This window comes from Eucyclogobius newberryi, unplaced genomic scaffold (assembly GCF_026437365.1).
Source record: "Eucyclogobius newberryi isolate DKJ021-1_F unplaced genomic scaffold, fEucNew1.0.hap1 SCAF_7, whole genome shotgun sequence".
NCBI classification, from domain to species: domain Eukaryota; kingdom Metazoa; phylum Chordata; class Actinopteri; order Gobiiformes; family Gobiidae; genus Eucyclogobius; species Eucyclogobius newberryi.
The window spans coordinates 13,775,206-13,799,488 of NW_027316389.1; the positions used below are offsets into that span (position 1 = coordinate 13,775,206).

Genomic DNA, 24,283 nt, shown 5'->3' on the forward strand with positions numbered 1-24,283 from the left:
CACAATTTTGGAGCTTTTTTTAATATATATATACAACTACATGTCTGTCTGTACACAGGTATTCTTTCTGTTTGTTTCTGTCACGCGGCTAACCAACTATTTGAATGTTTCTTTTCCGTTCAGATGAATTAGCGGAAATGCTGATCCATACTGACACCGATTTGCTTGTCCAATTCCTTCAATCTTTCGCAAACTGCCCATCAATATATGAAAATGTCAGAGCGGCTGCGTTTAAAGGTTGATCACAGATTTCTATTCTTGGTCACAAGACTTAAAATGATAAGGGCTAAACTTTTGGGTGTATAAAAAGAGTCGAACCGGTGTACACTTTGGTTTTATTTAGTTTTATTCAGTTTGATTTTCAGCAGCCAATGGTTCTTTCTTTGTTGGAATGAGGCAGAGGAGTCCAGGAAGAGAAAAGTCTGGACATTTCTACCTGTTCCGGACTTACCTTCTCTGGAGATTCAAGAACATTCAAGATTACATAGAAATGTGTCTTGGCCACACAGCATAATACACACAGGACAGATTATAGATACTATACTAACACATGTAAAACACTACCTCCATAAACCATCACATATATGGCCTGAATTGAGGAAGTAAATGGGGAGACCCTTACCAAAAATAAGTATACTTCTAGTAAACATTATTAGGTATACTTGAGTATCTTAAGTATACTTCTAGTAGTACATTAAGTATACCAATGCAAGTGTACTATAGTTTACATAGAAGTATACTTCTTGGGACTAAATTGTCCCACTTTTAAGTTTATATAAGTACACTTCTAAGTACGGTATACTTTAAGTATTTTAACAGTACACTTTTAGTTTATGAAAGTAAACCTTCATTGTGAAAGCTGTTTAAAATACTTTGGCACTAGAGCTAACTGTTGTGATGTGACTCGTGAAGCATACTCATTGCCTATGCAAACTTGAAAAAAAGGTTTCTTGTCTTCCCCATGCGAGTCCAGATTAAGCAGCTTTTGCTAGAGCACAGTGCCTGTCTTACTCAAAGTGTGGGAGTGCCTCTCTTATTCAAAGTGTAGGAGTGCCTCTCTTACTCTATGTGTAGGAGTGCTAGTCTTACTCAATATGTGGAAGTGCCTGGGATTGTCACTGACATAGAGTCAGAATTACCAAAAGCTGCGTTGCGTGGCAGTGAAGTTCTCTGAAAAGATGACTTGATGTTAATTTGGAATTGTGACAGAGCACCAGTGTTTAAGAGTTCAAAATGTAGCATTTGGCCTATTTTGTGTCAAGTTATTGAACTTTTGAAATGTGTTTTTATCAATGTGTTTTTATCAATGGCAAGGTTATCATTAAACTTAAGTGTGAACATCGAAATCCAGGATGTTGTCAATGTACCAAACAATGCTGTGTTTTAGTTGAGGAGCAAGAAAAATCTGGCACGCCTTTGTGTAAAGATTCACAGATAAATGTAGAGAGATTATTTATACATGAATGTGCCATTTGCCCTGATATGATATTGAAGAAATGCATGATTTTTGAAACTGTTGATAAACTGTACATCAAACCCTCGCCAAATCCAAATGAACGGGACAAATAACTGTCATGTGTGACATGTGTGATCCAGTGTTAATGAACACTGCAACCACTCATTAATGTGTAGATGACCACATAAGTCGAGGAGGTGAATATTTTTTTGCCAATAAACGTCAGGAGAAATTGTTTTCTGTCTGTTTCATCTACACAATGTGCATGACAAATGAGGCTCACAGCATAGCTCTGAGTGACTTAAACTGAATTGCAGATCACAACAAATATAAGACTGAATCAAAATGTGAATACTTTTTACCACAGCTATAACTGTATACTCAAGTACACGTAGAGTTTACTCTGATTTTCATGCATTTTCATTAGTATATGAGTATACTAAAATTAACTTTGTTAAGTATAAGTCTAAATAGTATTTAGAAAGTAAACTATACAATTATTAGTTCAAAATAAGTATACTTAAAATACACTTAGATACACTACTTTTTGGTAAGGGGAGAGAGGTTAGAGACATCCGGTTTAGCAGTAACATGGGAGCAGCTCACAGTCTAAGACAAGGGAAGGGTCCCAAATGATGACAAAAACCTTCTCAAATATAGGTCTCTTGCTGTATGTGACATCTACTTAGTTTGGATTTTGTAAAAATAATGATCATTGTCCTCCGTTCAACTCTCTCATAAGAAATACAGTCTTTATTGAACTCTCACATGAACATGCCACTCCTGAAGGCTGGAATTAATGCAGACTGTAATAAAAGTCAGTAATAAGAACGTATGAGCTTTCGTCTGTGCCTTGGATGGGAAGAGTGTGGTCTTCCAAATGTCCCGGGTGAAAAACTATATTTCAAACCCGTCGACAATGAGATGAAGGTCATCACAGCAGCGTACAAGATGCTCCATGTTATTTGTGCACTGAAATGTTCTTGTCTGGGTTCCAAGATGGCTCAGAAAACTTGCTGATCAGAGAACAGTACATGGTGGTCTCTCCGTTCACTGCCTTTGTCAATTTGTGTTGCACATGATTAACCTTGAAGTGCATTTCTCATTTTGACTTTATTTGGTGTATTTACTATATCTGTTGTAAATATAAATGATAGTTTTGCAGTAATCAAGTCGCTATTTGTGGAGAAAACGTGGACAAATCGGTAGAAACTGACAACAAACAAAGTTTGTGCATAATTTACACAAAAGACACAACTTTACTATAATTCAACAAAATAAAGGTGCTGTCATGTATTTGTATTCGTCAAATTTGGCCCTGTAGTTCCATGCTAATTTCCTAGTGTGATGTCATCAATTACAAACAGGAAGTGAAATTATAAAGTAATACTAAATGAGCTATCCTGGGATATATTGTAAATTAGTTTTCAGCAAAATTTTTAATATATTAATCTTAACTCCATTTTAGTTTAACGAGGCATCCAACCTGCGTTAGGCACTTTAATGATCAAATTTGAAATAGATGTTCCTTCAACGGAATCACAAACACGTTGCAGTTGTTCCTGGCGCTGTGGTAGGGTAAAAAGGGGGATGTATGAGTTAAAGTGAAAAGGGTAATCATGCTGTGGCCTGCCGCTGACAGATAACATATGTCTGACCCATGCAGACACGGGTCAGAGCACTGAACCTCGGGCAGCAGCATCACTACCGCCGAGGAGTCAACCTTTTCGCTGCAGTCGGTGTCTAGAAGTGTGACGCGTTTCCATTGCCGCCAAAGCTTTCCCTCAATGTAAAGAACTTCACTGATACTGCAACTGTGACTGCAGAAAGTTTCGAAAAGGCGTTTATCTGTCAGGATCTGTGTGTGCGGCCCGAACTCGGATGACTCAGAGCGCGTCCAGGAGCCAGGTGTCCGTCAGAGCCCACTCAGAGGCAGGACAATGTAAGCGAGGGCTGTAATACAGGGTTGTGAGGGCTGCAAACCACAGACAGAAGCAGGTGTATCTTTGTCTGAAGAGTCCACGCTGACAATGGCTTTCAGAGCTCTCAGATACGTCCTTCCCAACCTTTTTGTCTCGAGTATCCCCTAAACTTTGTCTCACGCTCTGCTTGTATTGTGCACCCGTGTTTCTTTAAATCAGTTCAAGCTATGTTGCAGTCTATTTTCTTGTTTTGTGCAATCCTACATGTACAAAGAACATTTTATATTCAAATAGGATTCATTTCCACTGTTTAAAAAAAACATTCCCCTATAGAAATGCTAACATTTTCCTGAGCGCGATTCCTTATCACACTGTCCTATTATGAATTTTTATAACATAGACGATCTTTAAATGAAACATACAGATGTGACGTTTGGATGTAGAGTTGTCGCTTAAAGGGCATAAAGCAGATTCACTAAAACATAGTTAAGACACTGGAGATGAATTGGAAGAGAAAGAAAAAATAAAGATAACCATTTGAAACTTCTTCTGTAGTTGAAAGTAAAAACAAAAGATTACTTTTTTATCATGTTATATAGGCATCTAAGGCATTTAAATGTTAAAAAAAGAAAAAAAAGCCCAAATAAATCAGAAAAATGCACAGAGCTGGTTTAGATTTCTTGCTTCATGTTGCTTACATGTTAGATACAAAACATTTAAAGAGGGTGTTTTGGATGTTTAGTACTGGAGTGCTTAAAAATTAAAATTTCGATAGGGATCGCAACCTTCAGGATCACACAACCTTCAGGATGCATATCAGGTTAAGCAATAATTTAAAAGAAATCCAAACAGACATGAAAGTGCTTTAGCCTTTAGACCAACACGTTAGACACACACCTTTTTTCCATTGTGTTTTTTACAAGGCCTATAAATTAGTTTGGACATTCCAAGCACAAATCTCAGCTGGTTCAGGGTGTGCTTCAAAGGGCATTAAACCTTATGATATTGTGCTCTCTTGGATGCTCCTAAATAAATCATTGGACTATTTATTTCTAAATAACAGCTAAGTTAGAGAGGAAAGCCTCGTAAACAAAGCTATTACTGTACTTTTACCATTTCTTGGCACAGTCTGAATGCAGCACGAGGACATTTGATTTGCTCTGTGAGAAGCAGCTGCTAAATGTCAGACAGTGACAGGCACATGCAGCCTCGGGTCCTGTGCTGTCACTTCCTCTCTGGATCCTCTGAAGGCTGCATGTGCAGAGTTAGTAAAGGGGCTGGGCTTGTCCAAAGTATCGATACCCAGATACTTATCGATATACAATACTAGATTAGTATCAATACAGAAAAAAAACTTCTCCAAAACAGAATCTAACTCAAGACCACATGGTAATATTAAAGAAACGCCAGGGTGTTGTTTGTTTGTTTGTTGTTTATCATATTATTGTTGGATCAAAATCAGTATTGAGATTGGAGTTTGAAATGTTAATATTGTGACAACATTATAGGTGCAAACAAAATGAACAGGCTTCTTTCTGCTACTTTCTTATTACAAATAAAAACTGCAAATTGTCATAATTACTATAAATGACTACAATTATTGAATTAGTTAAATAAGCTCTGTGTAAGTGTCCCATTTCTCCATGGAAATATAAAAAAAAGTAGTAAAGTTGGAACATCTCCATGGAGACACGCACATGGCAAGCCCTCCACCAGAAAAGGTACAAGTCAGCTCTGTGCAGTGACGCCCCCTCACAAGTTGCATGTTTTTAAAAGTTTGTAAATGCAATAAAAGATCTAATTCAATAAATACCTTTATTTTGATCATGTTTTTGACTGAAATCGTACATGGTCAAGCTTTAATATAGAAGTAGGCCTGTATTTAATTAGGGCTAATTGACCTGTACGAAAAAGTGGACAGCAGAAGACAATGTCTTTGTGTGGTATGTTCTGGGGTCTGTCCAAATGTAGTCAAATAACACAAATCTCCTGATCTGCAGATGTCCGGGACTATTTATTATTTATTTATTGCCTTTATTTTCACCACATCAAGCAAGAAGAATGGGGATTAGGCTGTTGATTATGCACACCATGATGCAGGTGCACAGGCCTAAATATATTGGATACATGTGTGAAATCAAATTTGACTAACCTAGTCAAGATTAGGCTCTTACCAATCAAATGTGGCTAAACCCCTTGGCGCAAATTTACAGTCTATTTTAAAGTCGAGGGTTTTAGGTGAGTAGTGCCCTCTCGTGGTTTAAAAAAGAACGAATGTAGGAGCTACGCCTATTTATTTGTCTTTGTTTAAACCAATATGGATGCCTAAATAAATCAAAAGAAATACAGCTACCACTTTATATACACCTTAATTAGCCTTACTATACATGAACAAATAAGCCTAGTTTATTAAGAATTATTCAAGCTTAATAAGTATATTACTAAGGGGTTATTTGTTCAATATGAATTAAATATATGTTAATGCTTTATTAAGACTATTAAACGTGTAGTTATTATAAAGTATTACCAATCACAAATACGACATACCGTTTTTAAAAGTACCAAGTCATAAACTTGTCTTCTTACTATGTAACCTCACACTCACTCACATTGTTTCACCAGGGAGATCTCTGAAGTCTAACTGACAAACTCTGCAATGTAGTTGTTGTTGTTGTTGTTGTTGTTGTTGTTGTTGTTGTTGTTGTTATTACTTTGAATGGCGGAAGGATATAGAGAAAGCAGGAAAGAAAGCCTCTGTGACGTAAACTAATAGGGAAACTTTTAACCGCAGTCTCTGAACTCAGCACGGCGCTGTCAGTCGCCGCTGTCCAATCACTGCTCTCAATCTTGACATGTGACTGCAGCTCGTGCGTGTGGCTAGCAGCAGAAGCGTGAGGTTAGCATCTGACAATTCCGCACAGTCTGAGGTAAGATAAAACAACCCGTATTTGATCATAAACGTGACAAGCGCGTCACGAACAGAAGAATGTATTTAATATTGGTTAACTTATCGGTTGCGTAGTTCATCCTGTCAATGTCAGATCCATGTATTCACCAGGTTCCCCGCGAGCTAAAGCTGCGTTGGTTTAAAGCTAATGTTAGCATTATCTTGAAGCACACTTACATGCACATGCGAGTGTTGTGTAACCTCTCTGATTAAATTATGGACTGTACAATGGGACGTATGGGCACATATTCTGCCCATGAAGACTTTGAATTTATGTGTGAAGCGTGTAGTTGACGCGCTTAAATGTTTAGAAAGCTGCTTCTGTGTAGTCGGAGGTTAGCTTGTCACATTTATAGCATCACCCCATTATTGGCACAGAAAGGTCTTATGAATATAATTGGTAGTTGTCATAGTTTAACCCTGCTGTTTGTGGCCATAAATCAGTCCTTGCGTCATCGGCCTGCGCGGGCACAAACCTGTGTTGTTCAAGTTAGATCAAGTTGTCTGCTGTCAGGATGCAACTTGTGACAGCATTTAACCCTTTATAATGCTAGTGCAAATCCAGCTTTGTTTTAGACACACGTAAACAAACATGGACAATCATTTGTATTCATTTTTATTTCTTTTTTTTTTTGACAGAGGAAGTCGCAGTCATGGACGGTAAAGCACATACTTTTGTTTTTAAAGAAATATATTTTGTTGTATGTTTCTTGCAATTAACTCTTGGACTTATTACATTTGTAGCAAAGGGGAATCAAGGGGTTCAAAATCCAGGTGGAAACGTGTGTGAAAAAGCTGTCACTTTTCAAGAGCTGGAAAGGTAGTCCTGTTTTTCCCACATTTCATAAAATATTTACTTCTTTCCTAAATGTTTGGGGCCTGCTTATTTCTGCTTTCTCTTCCTTCACTTGCACTTTAACATGTATTCTCTTTTGTTTTCCATAGCATGCTTCCCAAAGCAGTCAAGAGGCGAGTCCATGCTTTGAAAAGGCTACAGGTGCAGTGTGCTAATATAGAGGCCAAGTTTTATGAAGAGGTCCATGAACTAGAGCGGAAATATTCTACCCTTTATCAGCCACTATTTGACAAGGTAAATTCATCAAGATGTATATTTTAATCTTCTCCATAACACTCTTTACCACAGATTGTCAATGTACTCAAAACATTATTCAAACCATGATCATGCACTGTGGTCCTGCTCCTTTTCTCATCTGAGATCAGTGAGCGTACATTCATGGTGCTAAAGTAAAAACCACCACAACGAGTAGTCAACTGTTCATTTGTCAGTCAGAGCTATTTCCACTGAGTGAGTGACATTCTTAGTTTCTGTGAAGACTGGCAGCTATAATCCTGCTGCACCTGTCACTACAGTGCGTACACTGTGTTACAGATGGTTCACATTTCACCGTCTGCTTCAAAGACCTTCATGACTGGACAAATAACTCTATAGTCATTCATATTTAGTCTATCTTTAGAATATGTTATAATTGTACATTGCCAACTTTTGTGTCCGGGCAAGGTGCTCGTTACATACTCTGATGCTTCATCTTATTGATTCCTTTTGGCCTCCAGAGACGAGACATTGTTACAGGAACAGTTGAGCCCACAGACGCCGAGTGTGAGTGGCAGAGTGACGGAGATGAAGAGGATGCGCTAGCTGTAAGTATACGCGTGACTTTTATTACGGTCTGCTGTCGATTGAAACTTAATCTTTTTTTAATTCTCTATAAATATGTAGGAAGATGTAAAGGAAAAAGCAACTATTGAAGATGCAACGAAAGAAGAAACCGCTCCACAGGAAGATTCAAAAGGCGTTCCTGAATTCTGGCTTACCATTTTTAAAAGTGTGGACATGCTTAGTGACATGCTACAGGTATTGTATGTTGTAGCAATCTTCATTTTGACCATTTTTTGGTAATACTTCATTTTGAGAGTGTTGTGTGCACAAATGTCGGTCTCTATTATTTTGATATTTGTCCAAGCAAAGTAAAGAGTTGTTTGTTAAAGTCTTGCTTTTTAATAAGTACCTGCACTTCTTTAATGCCGTGTTCTGCTCAACAGGAACACGATGAACCCATCCTTAAACATCTGAAAGATATCCAAGTCAAGTTTTCAGAGTCAGGACAGCCTATGGTCTGTATTACCTTTTGTGATTTACATTTCCTTTTGTTCGATACAGACTTGTAATAAGTTGTAATGATGTCTGTTTCTTAGAGTTTTACCTTAGAGTTCCACTTTGAAGCGAACAGTTACTTCAACAATGCAGTTCTAACTAAAGTCTATAAGATGAAAGCTGAACCCGATGAGTCCGACCCATTCTCTTTTGAAGGCCCAGAGATAGTCGACTGTGAAGGGTGAGAAACTGTCTGTGGCACACAAATGACCTTATATCCCTGCGCTCACCTTTTTCCTTTCCTCTGTAGTTGTCAAATAGACTGGCACAAAGGGAAAGATGTGACGGTGAAAACGATCAAGAAAAAGCAGAAGCATAAAGGCCGTGGCACAGTCCGTACTGTCACCAAACAAGTCCCTAATGACTCTTTCTTCAACTTTTTTAACCCAGTCAAAGGTTTGTTAACTTCCTCATGTGTATTTGTAATTCACTTTGAACTACGATCGTTGTAAAATATTATAATTGAAAAAATGCAGCGCAAAATGTAGATTTATTCTGCCGCAGTTCGTCTTTTGAACAGCAGATGGCGCCAAAGGTTTATCACTGACAATGACTTAACAGTAGATTTTGGACGCTCAACTAAATCCTTTACCATCAGAAACTATATGAGGGGAAGCTTATTGTTTACCTTCACCTTTCTGGCTTCTTTTTAATCTTAGGATTCTGTCTCTGTCCTTACTACTTTGACACTTTTCTCGTTAAGTGACGGATCCTTCTTTTGTCAGAAATGCTGGGACTAGACGACCTGTTGACTTATGTTTTCAAGCGTACATTTGCATATATTTGTCTCTGTTCGGTGTAGTGAGTCCCAAAGCTTTAATCATAAATATTATTCATACATAAAACATTTGATCGTATTAATAAGAGAGTTACTTGAATGTTTTCTTGTTGGTGTAAAATGTCTCGTGCTGTCATTGCATTCATATTTTTGTTTGCACGTTCTTTCAGCCTCACCAGACGCAGAGGTAAGTGCATGTTCTTCATTTCCCTCACCGTAGGTCTCGTCACACTGACACTTTGTGCCTCGCAGGAGGACGACTCCGAGTTCGCCTTAGCCACTTTAGCCTCGGACTTTGAGATCGGGCATTTCTTCCGCGAGAGAATTATTCCCAGAGCCGTGCTGTACTTCACGGGAGAGGCAGACGAGAGTGTGAGAGACTTGTGCCTTCCACATTTATCTGAGGAAATGTATTAAACCCCAATCATCTTCATGACTTTGATTTTATTTGTTTCAGTTTGAAGAGGAAGAGATGGAAGATGAAGAGGTTGGTAAAGGAGACGTGCTCTTACAAGACAGCGAAACCACAATTGTTTTAGTCGTCAATTGAATGTCAAGTGAATGTTTTTTGAGCAATTCTATTCATTTAGATTGAGACGTTGCAAAATTTTTACTAAATTAAACTGATGAAGCCATGATGACCGGCTTGAGGACCTTCTGATGGCGTATATTTAGACAAAATGAGTTAAATTAGTTTTTTCTTTGTCTGACTCAGAAAACCTCTTTTTTTTTGTCTCTGCACGTGACACATTTTGGAGTCTAAAGTCCGAGATAACGATTGTTCGATTACTTCAGCAGTCGACAACTTTCTGCAAAGTCGATCAGTAGCGATTATTCAATTAATTAGTTTCAGCCCCAGATGCTTATTTATAAGTAAATGCACATAATGCCGTAACATAAGAGTCTTAAAAGAACAATAAGGTGCGTTTAAACGAGCTTCTCACAAATATTAAGTACCACTCAACAGGGTGAAATAACGGATGGCTTTATTTTGTCAGGAGCAAGACGAGGAGGGTGACGAGGACGACGAGGACGATGGCGACTCTGACCCCAAGGTGAGCGTGCCCTTTGACCCCCGCTCTGTTTTTAGCGTTAGCCTTGGAAGCTTTTCGGTCCAGCCCGTGGGAATGACCCTCAGGAACTCTGGTGGGATCGTCAGCTCTTCTCACACGCTGAGAAAGTGTTTGCAATGTGCATTTTGAACACTCGTTTTGTAGCTGACAAACTTCATTATGAGCTCCATGTTCCTAAGGTGACACTTAGGTCCCAGAAATGTATTTCCTTTTCACTGCTCGCCCATTTCTCCCATCACACCGGGGTTTATTGTTGATCGGGCAGAAGTTTGTAGGGTCCTAAAGTACAAGTGCATCACAAGTGAGCCGCACTGAAGAGACAAAAACTGAGAAAATTGAATCTTCTTGTATAAATATAATCAGACAATATGTCACTCCAACATGTCTTCAAACACATGTCTTTAAACATTTTAGCTGAGGTTTAATTATCAGACGAATGTGAAATGTCTGTAAAATAAATCACACAAAAAATGAAATATCACCTTTTTTATAATATTTTTACTAGATTTTTGCATTATTTACTTTAAACGAGAAACGAACGAGCTAAACTAACAAATGATATCTACATTTTGGTATATTGCCCCCTCTACTTACATCTGTACCGAGACCACCTCCAGAGGACGGTCTCTGTGTTAATGAGTCGCCCGGCGTTTAAAATCCAAGGCAAAATGTGCTTGATTTTTGGTTCCCGACCCAAACCCAGCAGCACATCTAAACATATATTTCACCCTCATATCTGGTGCTACTGTTTTACTCGTTTGAAATCGCACTCGTGGGAAACGGCCCAGAAGCCTTTAGAAGGGTTCTGGACTAATGTGGAAATGCTGCAGGTGTCAAAGCCTCGAGTCTCTGTTTCCCGTGTTTATTTTAACATCTATTTTGTTGTCTCTCCCTCTCCTGGATTTCCTTCCATTACAGGCATAATCAAATCATTTTCACTCCATGCATTTTTTGGTAAGGGCGAAATATTGAATAACGGTGCCCCCCCCTCCCGCAAACTCTGTTCATTTGTTGGCTTAGGTATCGATCTGGCTGCCTCTCCCTCTCTTTAGCCTCCTCCTCATAGTCTGGTGTGTAGGACTTCGCACTTAACATCTCCGGTAGATCCCGCTCCTTTCATCCTTTCGCCCCGTCTCAGATTTCTAACCCGACCGCTTTGATTTCCACACTCGGGTGTCTTGTACTCTTTGCCTGCCGTCCCCCTTTTCCGTTTCCTCTGGTTTCCCGCTAACACGACCGGCTGCGTGAGCGCTGCAGCTGCCGTAGTAACGCGTCTTCTGCCTGTGACTCTTTCCCCACAGAAACAACAGCCCCAGCCGGCCGAGTGCAAACAGCAGTAACCGTGACAGCGGCGACCATGTAAACGACATCAGTCCTTCTCAGCCACTCGCAGCAAAGTCCTCTGTGAGCCGGCCCCCTTTTCTTTCTTTTCAAACTCATGAAACGATGCAATACTGAGTGCATGACTTCTTCTGTGGTCTTGTGCCCATCTCACCTCTGGGTATTTGTTTGACTTTGGTACCATTAAGTGGAAATGACTCATCTATTTTAAGAAACGTGTATTTTCCTTTTGGGAAGGTGGAGTAGGAAAGTGACTGCAAATATGTTTAAATCACCATGTGTAAAAGAGAAGCCGCATAGAAAAGGATGTCGGTGTAATCCCTCATTCGCCCAGGAGTGTTTTGTTGTAGAAAAAGATGTAGTACAACTAAATCTTTTTCTACAATAGAAAAGTATGTTTAGTTTCAAAGGTAAATTAGTCACTCAGTGTTTTATTGCCAACAAAAAGCATTAGTTAACTAGAAAACTGCTGAGTAACTAAAATGTTCATCTGAATTGTATCTTTTTGTGCACCGTTTTGTTTAAAAAAAGCATACAATTCATCATTTCATGTTTACTGTCATTGGACATTTAATTGTGTGAAGCAGAATATACTGCACTTAAAATAAGCTCATTGTTGGCTCAATCTGACTTGGGCTCAGCGTATGTGAACAAAAGGTACAATTTTCCGAATCGTGTTTTTTTTTTTTTCCCTTAAGTATTTCAAATCTTGTAATTTTCCTACTCTATTCTCCCGGGGGGGAAACGAGGACTCTCAAAATGTAAGAAGTTGGGAGTTTCGTGAGGGTAGCCTTGATGTTTGTACCAAGGTCTAATCATTCAACATATGTCCGACCATAAAATGCTTCTTTGTCCAAACATCGGTTCAGTCAGTTTGAAGTCATTCATGCCGTAATGTTTGTCTGGAGCTTATTTTCTATTGCCCGTTTTCTCCGAAGTGCGAGATTAGAACAACGTAAAATAATGGAACGTATCGATCTGTTCAAACTCATTTTTATGTCGATGAGCCAAAATATATTTTTAACCCACCCACAGTTTGCCATTTCGTCCGTTAGACTTACTTTCCCCCCGTTTTGCCCTTGTCTAATTCAGTGGAACGTCGACGGGAATACGAGAAGTTGCCAATGTATTTTGTACCGCACTTTTGCCTAGTCATCAATTACAGCGATGGCAGTTAAACCCCCGCAGTTTAACGCACACACACGGATTGTATGTATATGTTGTCGACCCCGCCCAGCCACGGCAACCAGCTGTGCGCTAGCGATGGCCTTAACTGGTTCTCCTTCTCAATTTGTTACTTGCGCAATATTTCTTTCCAATTTGTACAGAGTTAAAGTATTCTATTAAAGTAAGTTGTGCAACATGGGATGTCATTGTGTCTGGTTTTCTTTATGTTGCAAAAGGTGCATTGTGGGGAGTAAAGCGCAATTCACGGGGACAGAAATCGGCTCCCTGTGATGTCAATCCTTCATTATTAGAACAATAACCTGGTTTTATTGAATAATCCTGAAATCAGCCAAGCTCTGGGCTGTTCTGTTTCACAAAGAGGGGTTACATATACAAGACTCAGGGTTAAATGGTGTTAGTGTGTTGGAGTTTGGCCTGGATCACTCACACTCAAAGATGCATAAATGTGCACGAACCGCCACACGAGGTCAGAAAAGGAACTGATCATTACTCAAATATTTGCAATTTTTGCATGATTTTCCAAGGGCTTGGTTCAAACTAGAATTTCCACCTTAGATCTTTGTGTTTTCTGAATCACCAACAGCCTTCACAGCAGTCAAATTGTGATCCGTCTCCCCGATAAAGACCCTTGTACTGGACTTTTGCAGATTGAAAATGTGGTGGAGAAGGACGTCCATGCGCTCAAAGACTGGTGCTGTTAGCCACCTCACAAGCCCACATTTGTTTGGCCAAAGCTTTTATCTTTAATCCGCATGAGGAAATGCATAAGCGTGAAATGTAACTACAAACATAAGCACGGCCATTGTTAACCAAAGGATGTGAGGAATTTCTTTGGCATTGCTAAACCTGTTCTCATTGACTTGCACATTTTTGTTTTGTATTGAGACACTGACAGTTCTTGATTAATACCTTCATTTACCTATTTTGAAGATCATGAGAACCAATTTGGACTTCGCTACAGTTTGCAGATAGCTTTAAAAATCATTAATATTGTTTATTTATGTACGTTTCTCTGCACTTTCTGTGACGACCACAAACTACAAAGATCCTGGAGTTACATCTCTTTGCCACACATTTCCCCCGATCAATTTGAATTCTATCTTTGCAGAGAGTGCCACATATTCCCTTTTGGTGGATTAAACTTATTCCAAGAGTATAAAAGACCTTCTGTGGCCTCCCCAGAGTTGCAGCTGCTGCACCCACTCTTGGCTCCAAGGTGCTCTGATTTTTGTGTGTAAGAACAAGTTAGAGTTTTGTTGCGTCTCATCCCGGTCGGAAGTGCCTTGAGCCAGAAACTGAGTGACAGAGTGAGAGGAATAGAGGCACTTTATACTGCTGAGGATGGGATAAATGAGCCAGAGCAGTCTCGGGATAAAGAGTCCATTACCTCCTCTGACCCATCACAGGTGGACAGTGGCTTCATTGATGCAGGCACAGTAATGTTGTTTTTGTTTCTGTTTTTAAAAGTGTAAAACATAAAACGCAGAACAGAAATAGAACAGGACCAGAGAGTCATTCATTAAAAAACATGACTAAGAGACAGCAACAAAAGAAATACAATCATGAAAAAGAGGAAATATCACATGTCAGTCCACACTTGTCCTGTTCCAAATTAAGTCAGAATCTGAGTTTTTACATGTTTCTGTCAGGCATTTCTCAGTGATGGCCTTTTTTCCTGCTGATAAAAGTATTCTAAAGTATCTGTTGATATAATTCTTTTAAAATTGGCCTGAAATCACACTTATGTTACTTATTTGTCATTTTTACCACCATGAATCCTACATCTTTTCTTGCATGCATTTCATTTATGCTTTTTGTTCCTGTCACACATTTTTTTTGTATATTTAAATAAATATGCTCAAGCTTTGTCACTTATGGAAAATAAAACAAAAGAACACCGACGCTGAGATAAGAGAAGGACAAAGAAAGAGTCTTAAGCATGTACTATCAGGCCAAATACACTTTATCCACTTCCACACAAATACATGGCTCCAGTCTGTCCAATCTAATGGCAATGTTTTTGAACGTGTGGGCGCCAGAGATCCTGACTCATGAACCCGCACACGCTCGTACTCACTTTACAAGGACGCCCTCTGAGAGACGGAATTCACACGGAAAGAACTGCAAGATCTGGCCCGTCGAGGTCCAAGATTATTAACTAGTTTCATTACTGTAATATAGAAACAAAAAGGTTTATATTTCCCCTTTAGCAGTATAGTTTCTGGGATATTAGAGGGATATTTGGGTCGTTTCCATGAGTAAATGACGGGTCACTGGGAGACAAGGTTGAGAATCACTGAATCTTGCTCAATGGTCTTTTTCCTTGAAGCCCTAAGTCTAAATCTTTGCCCCCCTCAAACATATCAGATGTTTTATATTGTTTATCATATAGCAGATTTTAATTGTTTTTCTTTTTGACGTTTTATTTTTGTTCATTGTTTTATGTTGCACCGAATCACCAAAGCAAGTTCCTATGTTTGTGAAACCTGTTCATTGACGATAAATAAACCTTTTCTGATTATGATAAAATTATTATTAACAAGGTTTATTTCAGACAAATAAACAGCAATTGTGGAGTTTTATGTTCCCTTATCCACATTCCAATCATACGCATTTAACCTTTACCATTTGATCTGAACATAATTATCACTTTAATTGAATTTACCTGCGATCTCCTCATTTACAGGGGCGTCTGACAGGAGGGGGCTTAAAGGGTTATTTACCCAGGGCCCATGGCAGGAGGGGGGTTCAATATAAGTCTGCAATGTGTGTAATTCAGGTGAAATGTATATGTAAGGAACACATTTGAATGACTGTAACTGTTGTGTAAATTAGGCTTTGGTGTTTGTGTAGAGTAAATGGTGACGAAGCTCTTCTTATAACAAGGAAGTAAAATTAAAAACTCTATCAACACTTGTCAAACTAGGGAAAACGGGGTATTTTTCAGATCTTGTGTTAGAACTACATTATTGAAGCGAGTCTAACCTGTCGTACGCACTTAAACCACAAGCACAGCACAGTCTTTACGGTCCAAACCTCTGCGGGACGGTAGTATTTAAACATAATCCGTAGATAACTTTTGTTCAATCGAATGCATTGTGTTCTGTGCGTGTTTATTTAAGCCTGCGTGGCCACTTTACCCGTGAGTCGTCGGGTTTGTCCGTGGGAACCTTTCTTCCTCCTCCCCCTCACGCCCAGGACAGGCGACAGCCCAGCGCACCTTGGTCTGAGCTCATGCAGAGATTTGTGAATGAACTGGGTGTGGAACGCGACCTGAATGGCGCCCACGTGACTTCCGAGCACACGTACGGACAGGTATTCGGGTTACGTAAAGGTCGGAAGACTCAAAGACATGTAAATGGGACGTGCTCGGTTCTCTGTGGGCAGAAATAGACAGGCCGAGGCGCAGGAGAATAATGATATCACTGCCAATAATAGCCTGATGTGCATTGCCCCGTCTGGAGATGAGAAAAAAGCCTCAGGTCTTTGGGGGAAAATTGTGCTGTTATGTTGGCAGAAAAAGAAAATGTGTAGGAGTAAAATCCATGCAACGAGAGACATGTTATGTAGTCAATAGAGAAAAGAAATGCACTCTGTTTTTTTTTTATTTGAGAACTTCTGCTTTGTCTTCAAGAATAAAAAAAATAAACCCTACTTAAATATATGACGTCAATAGCAAATAAATTAGATTGTAAGTATTTTTTGGAACAATTACATTCATCTAACGTAATATATTCAGTTAGAAAAAGAGTGTTTATGTTTAACGTTTCATTTTTGATTGTCGGTGAATATATATACATTCAAGTAACAGTGTGGACGTGTATTTATTTATTGTATTAACCTTTATTTAACCAGGTAAAACCCATTGAGATCAAAACCTCTTTTTCAAGGGTGACTTGGGACAAAGGGGAAAGGTCGCCGCGCACCACAACATTTTAGGGAAATGATTAAAACAGATCTAAATTCAAATCAAACAAAACATAAAATCAAGAATTTTATAACAACATTAAGGTTATGAAAGTAAAAAGAAAAGAAACAATAAGGTTCAAATCATTTAGTGTTTTCAGCATCAAGCATTTTACACTTAATCCCTAGAAGAGTAACCAAAATGTTTAGTCAAGTAAGAGTACTGTTACTTATTAAAGTATTATAATACTCAAGTAAAAAAATATACTACTTCAGCAATACAATTTCTTAACAGCTGGTTCTGGAATAGCCTTCCTGAGGTCGTGAGACAGGCTTTAAATCTAGTATGTTATATCAATATATTAATATATTAAATTCTTTGCATTGCTTATTTTGTACTTAGTTTTTTTATAGTTGTAAAGAACTTTGAGTTATGTTTAGTTTAAATGGTGCTATACATATAAATCTTGCATGATTGATTTCTTAAGTGAAAATGACTGTAAATTGATGATATCCTGCACAGAACAATCTCTCTCCCAAAGTCCTAAACTATCAAGTGCAAAGCCTGGTGTTTGTTGTCTACAGTTTGTCTAAAGCAATATTAAATCTAGTCTTGTTTAATCTTATCATAAGCTGAGTTGAAGCTACGCAGACAGGCCTTTTAGATTCCTGAAGGCTGAAGGACTGCAGACCTGCATACCTGCCATACTTTTATTCAATCAAATTGGCACTAGACGTGGCGCCTTAACAGTTTGCATTTAACTGTCACCAGAGGCTATTGACATGCGGCTCTGGAGTGTGTGTGAAGAAAGCACAAATGCTCAAGTATGTGGAAGTGATCATGGCACAATTAGAGACTTCAGCCTGACATTAGGGACGTCCGGCTGGGACACATTCTAGACACATTCTGTGAACGAACGTGTGGGACTAATGACACTGAAGATGAGTTTAAGTTCAAGTATAAGAGCTGAAGTTATCCATTAGGTAAAAGCAGATTCTAATACTGCATAGTTATTTATTTAATAGAGAAGACTGGAGGTGGTTTCTATAGTCTAAAAACAAGCATCTCATAAAGGAGTGTCTATTCAAGAAATCTAATTCAAAGATTAAACATAGATTAAAGTGACTTTTTTTAGACCAAACGCAACAGTATGTAACATTCTGGAGGCGGAAAGTCTGAACGATTCCATGGAAACAGACTTCAGAACATTCTCCATGAGATAGATACCAAAGGACCAACATTTCCATGGAAACAAGCAGGAGGAACACAAACTTTGAGTGTGCAATAAACACATCCAAAATAAAAAACAAAATAAAAGTCTTATTTTTGGCCTATAAGTTACATACTTGGGCTTCATATTTATTGCCTTACTTTGGAACGTTCGAGGTAAAGCAATAACATCTCAACCCCAGAAAAGTCACTCAGTGCACCTTAGATTAAATAAATATTGTTTGGGTCCCCATCATCTTCCATGTTTATTGTTAGAATTTCAAACACTGCAATCTCCCCAAAAACAAGATGTTTATACTGACAAATAAAGCAACACTGCTGCACATGATCATGATTATAGTTCATTTTGGCTCCGTTAAAAGGCTTTAAGTTACCCGTTATTACATTGTGTGTGACCCTGCGCCGCTCATCAGCCAGTTGTTCTTTTTCCCACGCTGCTGAATGCCACGCGGGGCTTATCCGAACAATGCCTGGAATATCTGTGGAGGCTCTTCACAAGGGCATGTGAGTGGAGCGCACACGACCCGGCCGCGCGTGTGTCCCGCCGCTCGTAAACGCAGGCCCCGGGCGGGACAGCTGTTACCTGTGGCTCTGCTGGACTGTCAGGGGCCCGTCAGCAGCACATCATCCATCCACCAGCCTTTGTTGGAAATATGCTAAGTTTAGCTGCAGTTTGAAAGAGGCTCTCAGCATTGATCACTGCAAGTCAGGTGGGATTTACTGTCGTTTTGAATCACGCTGTCCCTACGTGAAAAACACCGAAGCAATACACTGTGATGGATGTAGTATGGGCGACACTTAAAGAAGATCCATTTAGCTTTTTTATCCATTTAACACAACATAACATCATCATTATTTTATGTTTTGTTGAGTAAAAGTCGCCAAAAATGCATAATAGAGAAGAAAACAGCAGATACAAGTCACATTGGAGTATGAAATGCGGTTGCAAGTGTGAAAATACCAAATGATATCACATAAGTATAAGTGGCATCCCGGCCAAAACGATGAAAAAAATACGGTATATAAAAATGTCATGCACACTTTTCACTTTTTCTTTTTCGACAATATGGCAGCAATAACTGAGTAATTGTTCAGGCATGTAATATTCTATTGGATTCATTATAAACCGCAATATTGATTGAAAATGGCTTGGTAATAGAAACACGTTCATTGACTATAACTGTTCAAAACTTCAGAACAGGGATGCCCCGCCTCATATTTCATATTTCGTTTTTATTTTTGAAATTTTGCTTCATGAAGTTTTTTTGAGTATGTCTTCTTGTGGAGCCCAACATTTAACTGTTGATTTTACAGACAAAAAGTTAGGAAACTAAACGCTGAAACAGTCTTTAGTCAATAAAAGACAAGTAGACTAACCTACATTAAGGTTTTTTTTACCTGTGTACGACCCAGAACCAGAATGTTTTCAATAATCAGAAGTCATTTCAGAGTGTTAGGTACAAATAGAGTAGGACAGTGGGTGAAAAGTGACATTTTCTGAGCACTCAAGCCTCAAATGCAGAATCACTCAAACATGTAAGAGTAATAATGAGAAAACATAGCTCATAAAAGTCTACTTCACACAATATGTTCCCTTCAGGTATTGTATAATGGCACGATTATGTCCAGATAAGAGAGGATAATAATCGTGTAGAGGTGGTCAACATTTGTTGTTATTGAGACGTGCAAAATTAGAATAGCAAAGGTTTAATGTGATCCTATTTCTGCAGTTTTTTGGTTAATTCTACAATCTTATTTATTTTTTATGCGATTCTACCTGTGCTTCAACCAAGAATTTGACAGGCAAGTTTTAGCACATTTGTGACGATGAAGTCGAGAATGGGCTCGGGCTTGTTTCCATTGTAAATAATGAAATACAGAGGATTTGCTGATCACATTGTAATTCCATGTATCCTTTTCTGTATTTCTCATGACAAAACGCACAGTGAGGTCGACTCGGGGGCCGCTCTCGTTTCCTCTTTCCATAACTGTGGGCATGTTGTGAAGCTTGTCTCTTGTTTTGCTCCTTAAATAGACACATGTTACTGCAATATTCATCTTCTGCTTGTCAGTACACTGTGTGCACTTCATGCCCCGACACGATTCTGGTCCTTCCACCTGCTGTAATGTCACACCCAGACCTCCCAGACCAGTCCCGGCCCAGATCTGTCCCGTCACATAAACAACCCGCGCGCCGCCGTTCGTGTCCTTGGCCAGTGGCAGATTTCAGAGCTGCAGTTTTGGCCTGTGTTTTTTTTTATGTGATTTTCCTGTTGTGTCTTTGCTGAAGGAGAAAGAACCAACCTCAGGGATTAACAACATCCAAATACCCCCAAGACGAGTGCAATGTGCGTGCGACACTATTTCAGCAAGAGCATTAAAGCCCTTAGTGCAGCAGGATGTACATGTTTATTTTAGCATGGTTGTTAGCATGGTTGTTGGGATGGGCATGATTGTAAATATTTAAATGAATAATTTAAAAATAAAACTGGGAGCATACTTTATGTACAAATATTGAACTAATGTGTATTGAACTGTGCAATGGAGTGAAAAACAAAACATTGGACAGTGTTTATTTCCTGAAATATTCAAATGTATACCTTTTGCTGGTGCTCAGAACAGGAAGTGATTATTTTATGCCAAAGTAAATAAATAAAAATAGTTGTTGAAACAGCAAACAGAACGTTTTTTTATGGGAGCAATGGGACAAAAACTAAATGCAGAACGACTATTTGACGTATTATATATGGCAACGAGATATTAACTTAAATGTGACTTCGACTGCCTGCTCGTCTCCATGAATATATAATATTGCTTTTGCCGTACTATGGAACATTCTAGATAAAGCAGGATCCCACAGGAGACAAGCAGTTGACACACCCCGCTCCCACAAATGTAGTATTAGGGTTTTTTGTTTTCACAAGGGGACCTTTTTCAGCTCATGGTATTTTTTTTAGCACAAAAAAACAAAAGTTAGCGTTAGCACAAAGTTGGAACCAGGAACTGGAGCTATACTTTTGGGGATTTTTTTTTTAGCTCCTGTTCAGGGGCAGGTTCATTCTTTTCAGACCAGAACAGTTTTGGTACAAAACTGCATATTTGGGGAAATGTGTTTCATTAATTATCAGACTTATTTTATTGCTTCACAAGAGACAATACTCAACATGTGTATTATCAATTAATTGTTAGTAGGAAAAATTCTGAATAAATGTGTTTTATTGTTCATTTAATCGTTGGTTTGAGCCTGTTTGTTCATCACAGTTTGTTTGCAGGTTTACTAACAGGTCTAAAACAATGGTTCTCAATCTTTTTCAGCCTTTTTCAGCCTTTGGCATTTGCAACTTCCAAACATAAAAATAAGATGATAATTTAGCCTCATGTCTAATTTTATTTTGAAGATTAAGACCTTGGTAAATGACTTCGATTGGCCAACAAATACGAAACAGCTGTTACCTAGCAACCATATTATAAACAAACGTAATGAAATATTACAAATAATACTTGATAAAACCTCAAATAATGTGCTTTACTATGAATGTATTATTTATAGCGCGCTAGCCTATCAGCCAGAATCAACATTGTCTTTCAATTATTTCTACTGATAATCCGTAAAACCACATCATAATAAATGATCTAAGTCACTTCCCCCTGGTCTTTGTACAGATCAAATAAATGTAGGTCTTCAAATAGACATCCCAGCGTCATGATGCAGCGGCCCAGCCCACGCACACACCTGCCTGTCCTCCTTTGGCAAGCAAACTCCTCCAGAACGGCTCCTACCACAGCCTGAGTCACTGCCCGGGCACGTTCCTCAGCCTATCCACAAACGGGACCAGCGCAGGGGCCCAACTGTGGCGGCCCCGTCCTGTCTGTGTCAACACGTGATTCACTACCACAGTGTCAGTGTGGTGTTGATTAAAGAAATGTAATATATGTGGTTGACTTCCGGAGGAGAAGGGGCAGATGTTTCCAGAATGTCTGAGGGAAGCTGATACGGGCAGCAGAGGAGTGACCACTCAGTGACCACTCAGTGCACTGTCACTTGACTCTCAGTTCAAGTGTGGCTGTTTGTAATGAACCAGGGCCGCCAGCACACACACACACACACACACACACACAAGTGAAACGTCTCTATTTAGATACATGTCACCTTTCTGCAGTCTCAGGTCATTCAGATCCGGTTTTGTACAAAATATTGATCTAGAATTACCGTATTTTCCGGAGTATAAGTCGCCAAAAATGCATAATAGAGAAGAAAAAAGCATATACAAGTCACACTGGAGTATGAAATGCGGTTGCAAGTGTGAAAATACAAAATGATATCACATATGAGTTGCTCTGGAGTATATTAGTGAAGTATATAAGTAAAAATATAAGTATAAATCGCATCCCAGCCAAAACTATGAAAAAATGTGCAACTTATAGTCCGGAAAATACGGTATATAAAAATGTCATGCACACTTTTCACTTTTTCTTTTTCGACAATATGGCAGCAGTAACTGAGTAATTGTTCAGGCATGTAATATTCTATTGGATTACCGTATTTTCTGCACTATAAGACGCCTTATGTATGGATTAATTTTGTTTAATACTGAGCTCAAAGCGATTTTGTGTGATACACGTTTTGTTTAGCTTATGCACCTCATAGTTCGGCGCCTTATATATGAAAAATGATCTAAAATAGACCTTTCATGATCGATTTATAATCCAGTGCGCTTTATAATCCAGTGCGCCTTATAGAACGGAACATACGGTAGTCTTTCCACCACTGCAGGTTTCAGCAATCAGCAATGAACTAAAATGAAATAGCATCTTTTCAATGGTGACAAGTGCTGAAGTTTCATCTTACAGGAAGCTGAAAAATATGACTAATTAAAACAAAATTGAAAGCTTTGAATGAACATAAAATAATTAGGTGTAAATGGGAAAAGGAGATGGAAAATATTTCAAGGGTGGATATTTCCTTTTTCTCGGGGTGTTGTCACCAATAAAAAGCATTCAATATTTTTTGTATGTAATTAAAGGATTAAATACAAATCTATACAGTGACAGTTTAGCATGAGTAAGAGTGAGAGTAGTTAGAGTGTATTATTCATCCTTTCACATGCTTCAGGAGGCTCAGTCGCGTGCATATTGCCTGAGGTTTGAGGCATGTTCATCCCTTTCACATATTCTGTGGCTGAGGTAGAGGTTGTGTTGTAAATTAAGGTTTGTAGTTTGATTCCAGCTCCATGTAAATGTGATGTGGGCTGTGTTTAGTTGTGATCGGGGCAGAAACATGTGTCACCTGAAGCTGAGGCTAAAAGCAGTTTATCACCACTGGAGAGAATGAACTATGGGAACTATTTTGGCAAGTTAGTCAAGATAAAACACACATTTCATAAAATTTTGAAGATAATTATCAGGCCTATGGCTTCAGATTGTCAGCGTTTTTTTTGTCTTTTGTCCTGAAATATTTTTACGTGCATAGATTATATAGGTTAGAGTTGACACAGATTCTCAATATCAATACCTCAGAGATTAAGGTTCATACTATTGGTTCAATCGCTTGTCATTGGGGCAATAACCTCAAAGGCCCTTGTATGGTGTCACCTTAAGTGACCTGAGAACTGTTCTGTGAGCCCCATATTATCAGATAGTGGGCGGTACTTACATTTACTCAACTGCATTTAGGCACATTTGTGTAACTTTTTGAAGAAATCATACTTTTCAGAGTAGTTTTCTGGCACCTATGTTTACTTCTATTTAACTTATTTTGTGTTAATCTAACATCTGCACTACTTTCAGTCATATTACATTCGTAAATTATGTTCTAAATCTGATTTGAAAAGCAGAAAAATATTTTCACCAGGCAAAACATTTAGTTTAGTTTCTTTATTTGTCAGGGACTGTGTACAAAATCATTCATCTTCAAAAGAAAAGATGATCTGCACCAGATTTTGCTACTGCTGCTTTCCATCTGCAGTGAGCAGGTGAAACATTAATAAAAAGTACATATTTCATTAAAGTTACAACGTGTCGTTATATTAATCTCAATAAAATGCACTATAAAAATAAAATAAAAAAGCACTTTCATATAAATTAATAAAATGAATAACTGCAGTTATTCAAACATCCTTGTGTCCACTGGAGTGCTCAGTGCGTCTCCTCCTGATGTTTGTTATTCATTAACATGAGTTCATATTGGGCTTAAATCCTTTGCCTCGCGCGCTTCCGCCCGCAGATGACGTCAGGAGGGGCGGGGCCCTCACAGCTCTATAAAGTGCCC

General features: G+C 38.7%; 1 protein-coding gene across 2 annotated transcripts; it reads left to right on the plus strand.

The window, feature by feature from the left end:
• Window positions 1–6,197: 6,197 nt before the first annotated feature.
• Window positions 6,198–13,056, plus strand: nap1l4a (nucleosome assembly protein 1-like 4a). Of its 2 annotated transcripts, XM_072435984.1 has the most exons (15): window positions 6,198–6,305; window positions 6,965–6,985; window positions 7,070–7,145; window positions 7,271–7,415; window positions 7,898–7,984; window positions 8,064–8,198; window positions 8,387–8,458; window positions 8,540–8,679; window positions 8,749–8,894; window positions 9,447–9,463; window positions 9,529–9,648; window positions 9,734–9,763; window positions 10,275–10,331; window positions 11,268–11,303; window positions 11,651–13,056. In XM_072435984.1, the coding sequence occupies exons 2-14, from the start codon at window positions 6,979–6,981 to the stop codon at window positions 11,271–11,273; spliced, it is 1,038 nt and encodes a 345-aa protein (XP_072292085.1). In that variant the 5' UTR covers window positions 6,198–6,305; window positions 6,965–6,978; the 3' UTR covers window positions 11,274–11,303; window positions 11,651–13,056. The 2 variants fall into 2 exon arrangements, with proteins under 2 accessions (XP_072292085.1, XP_072292084.1); XM_072435983.1 differs by lacking the exon at window positions 11,268–11,303.
• The last annotated feature ends 11,227 nt before the right edge of the window (window positions 13,057–24,283 follow it).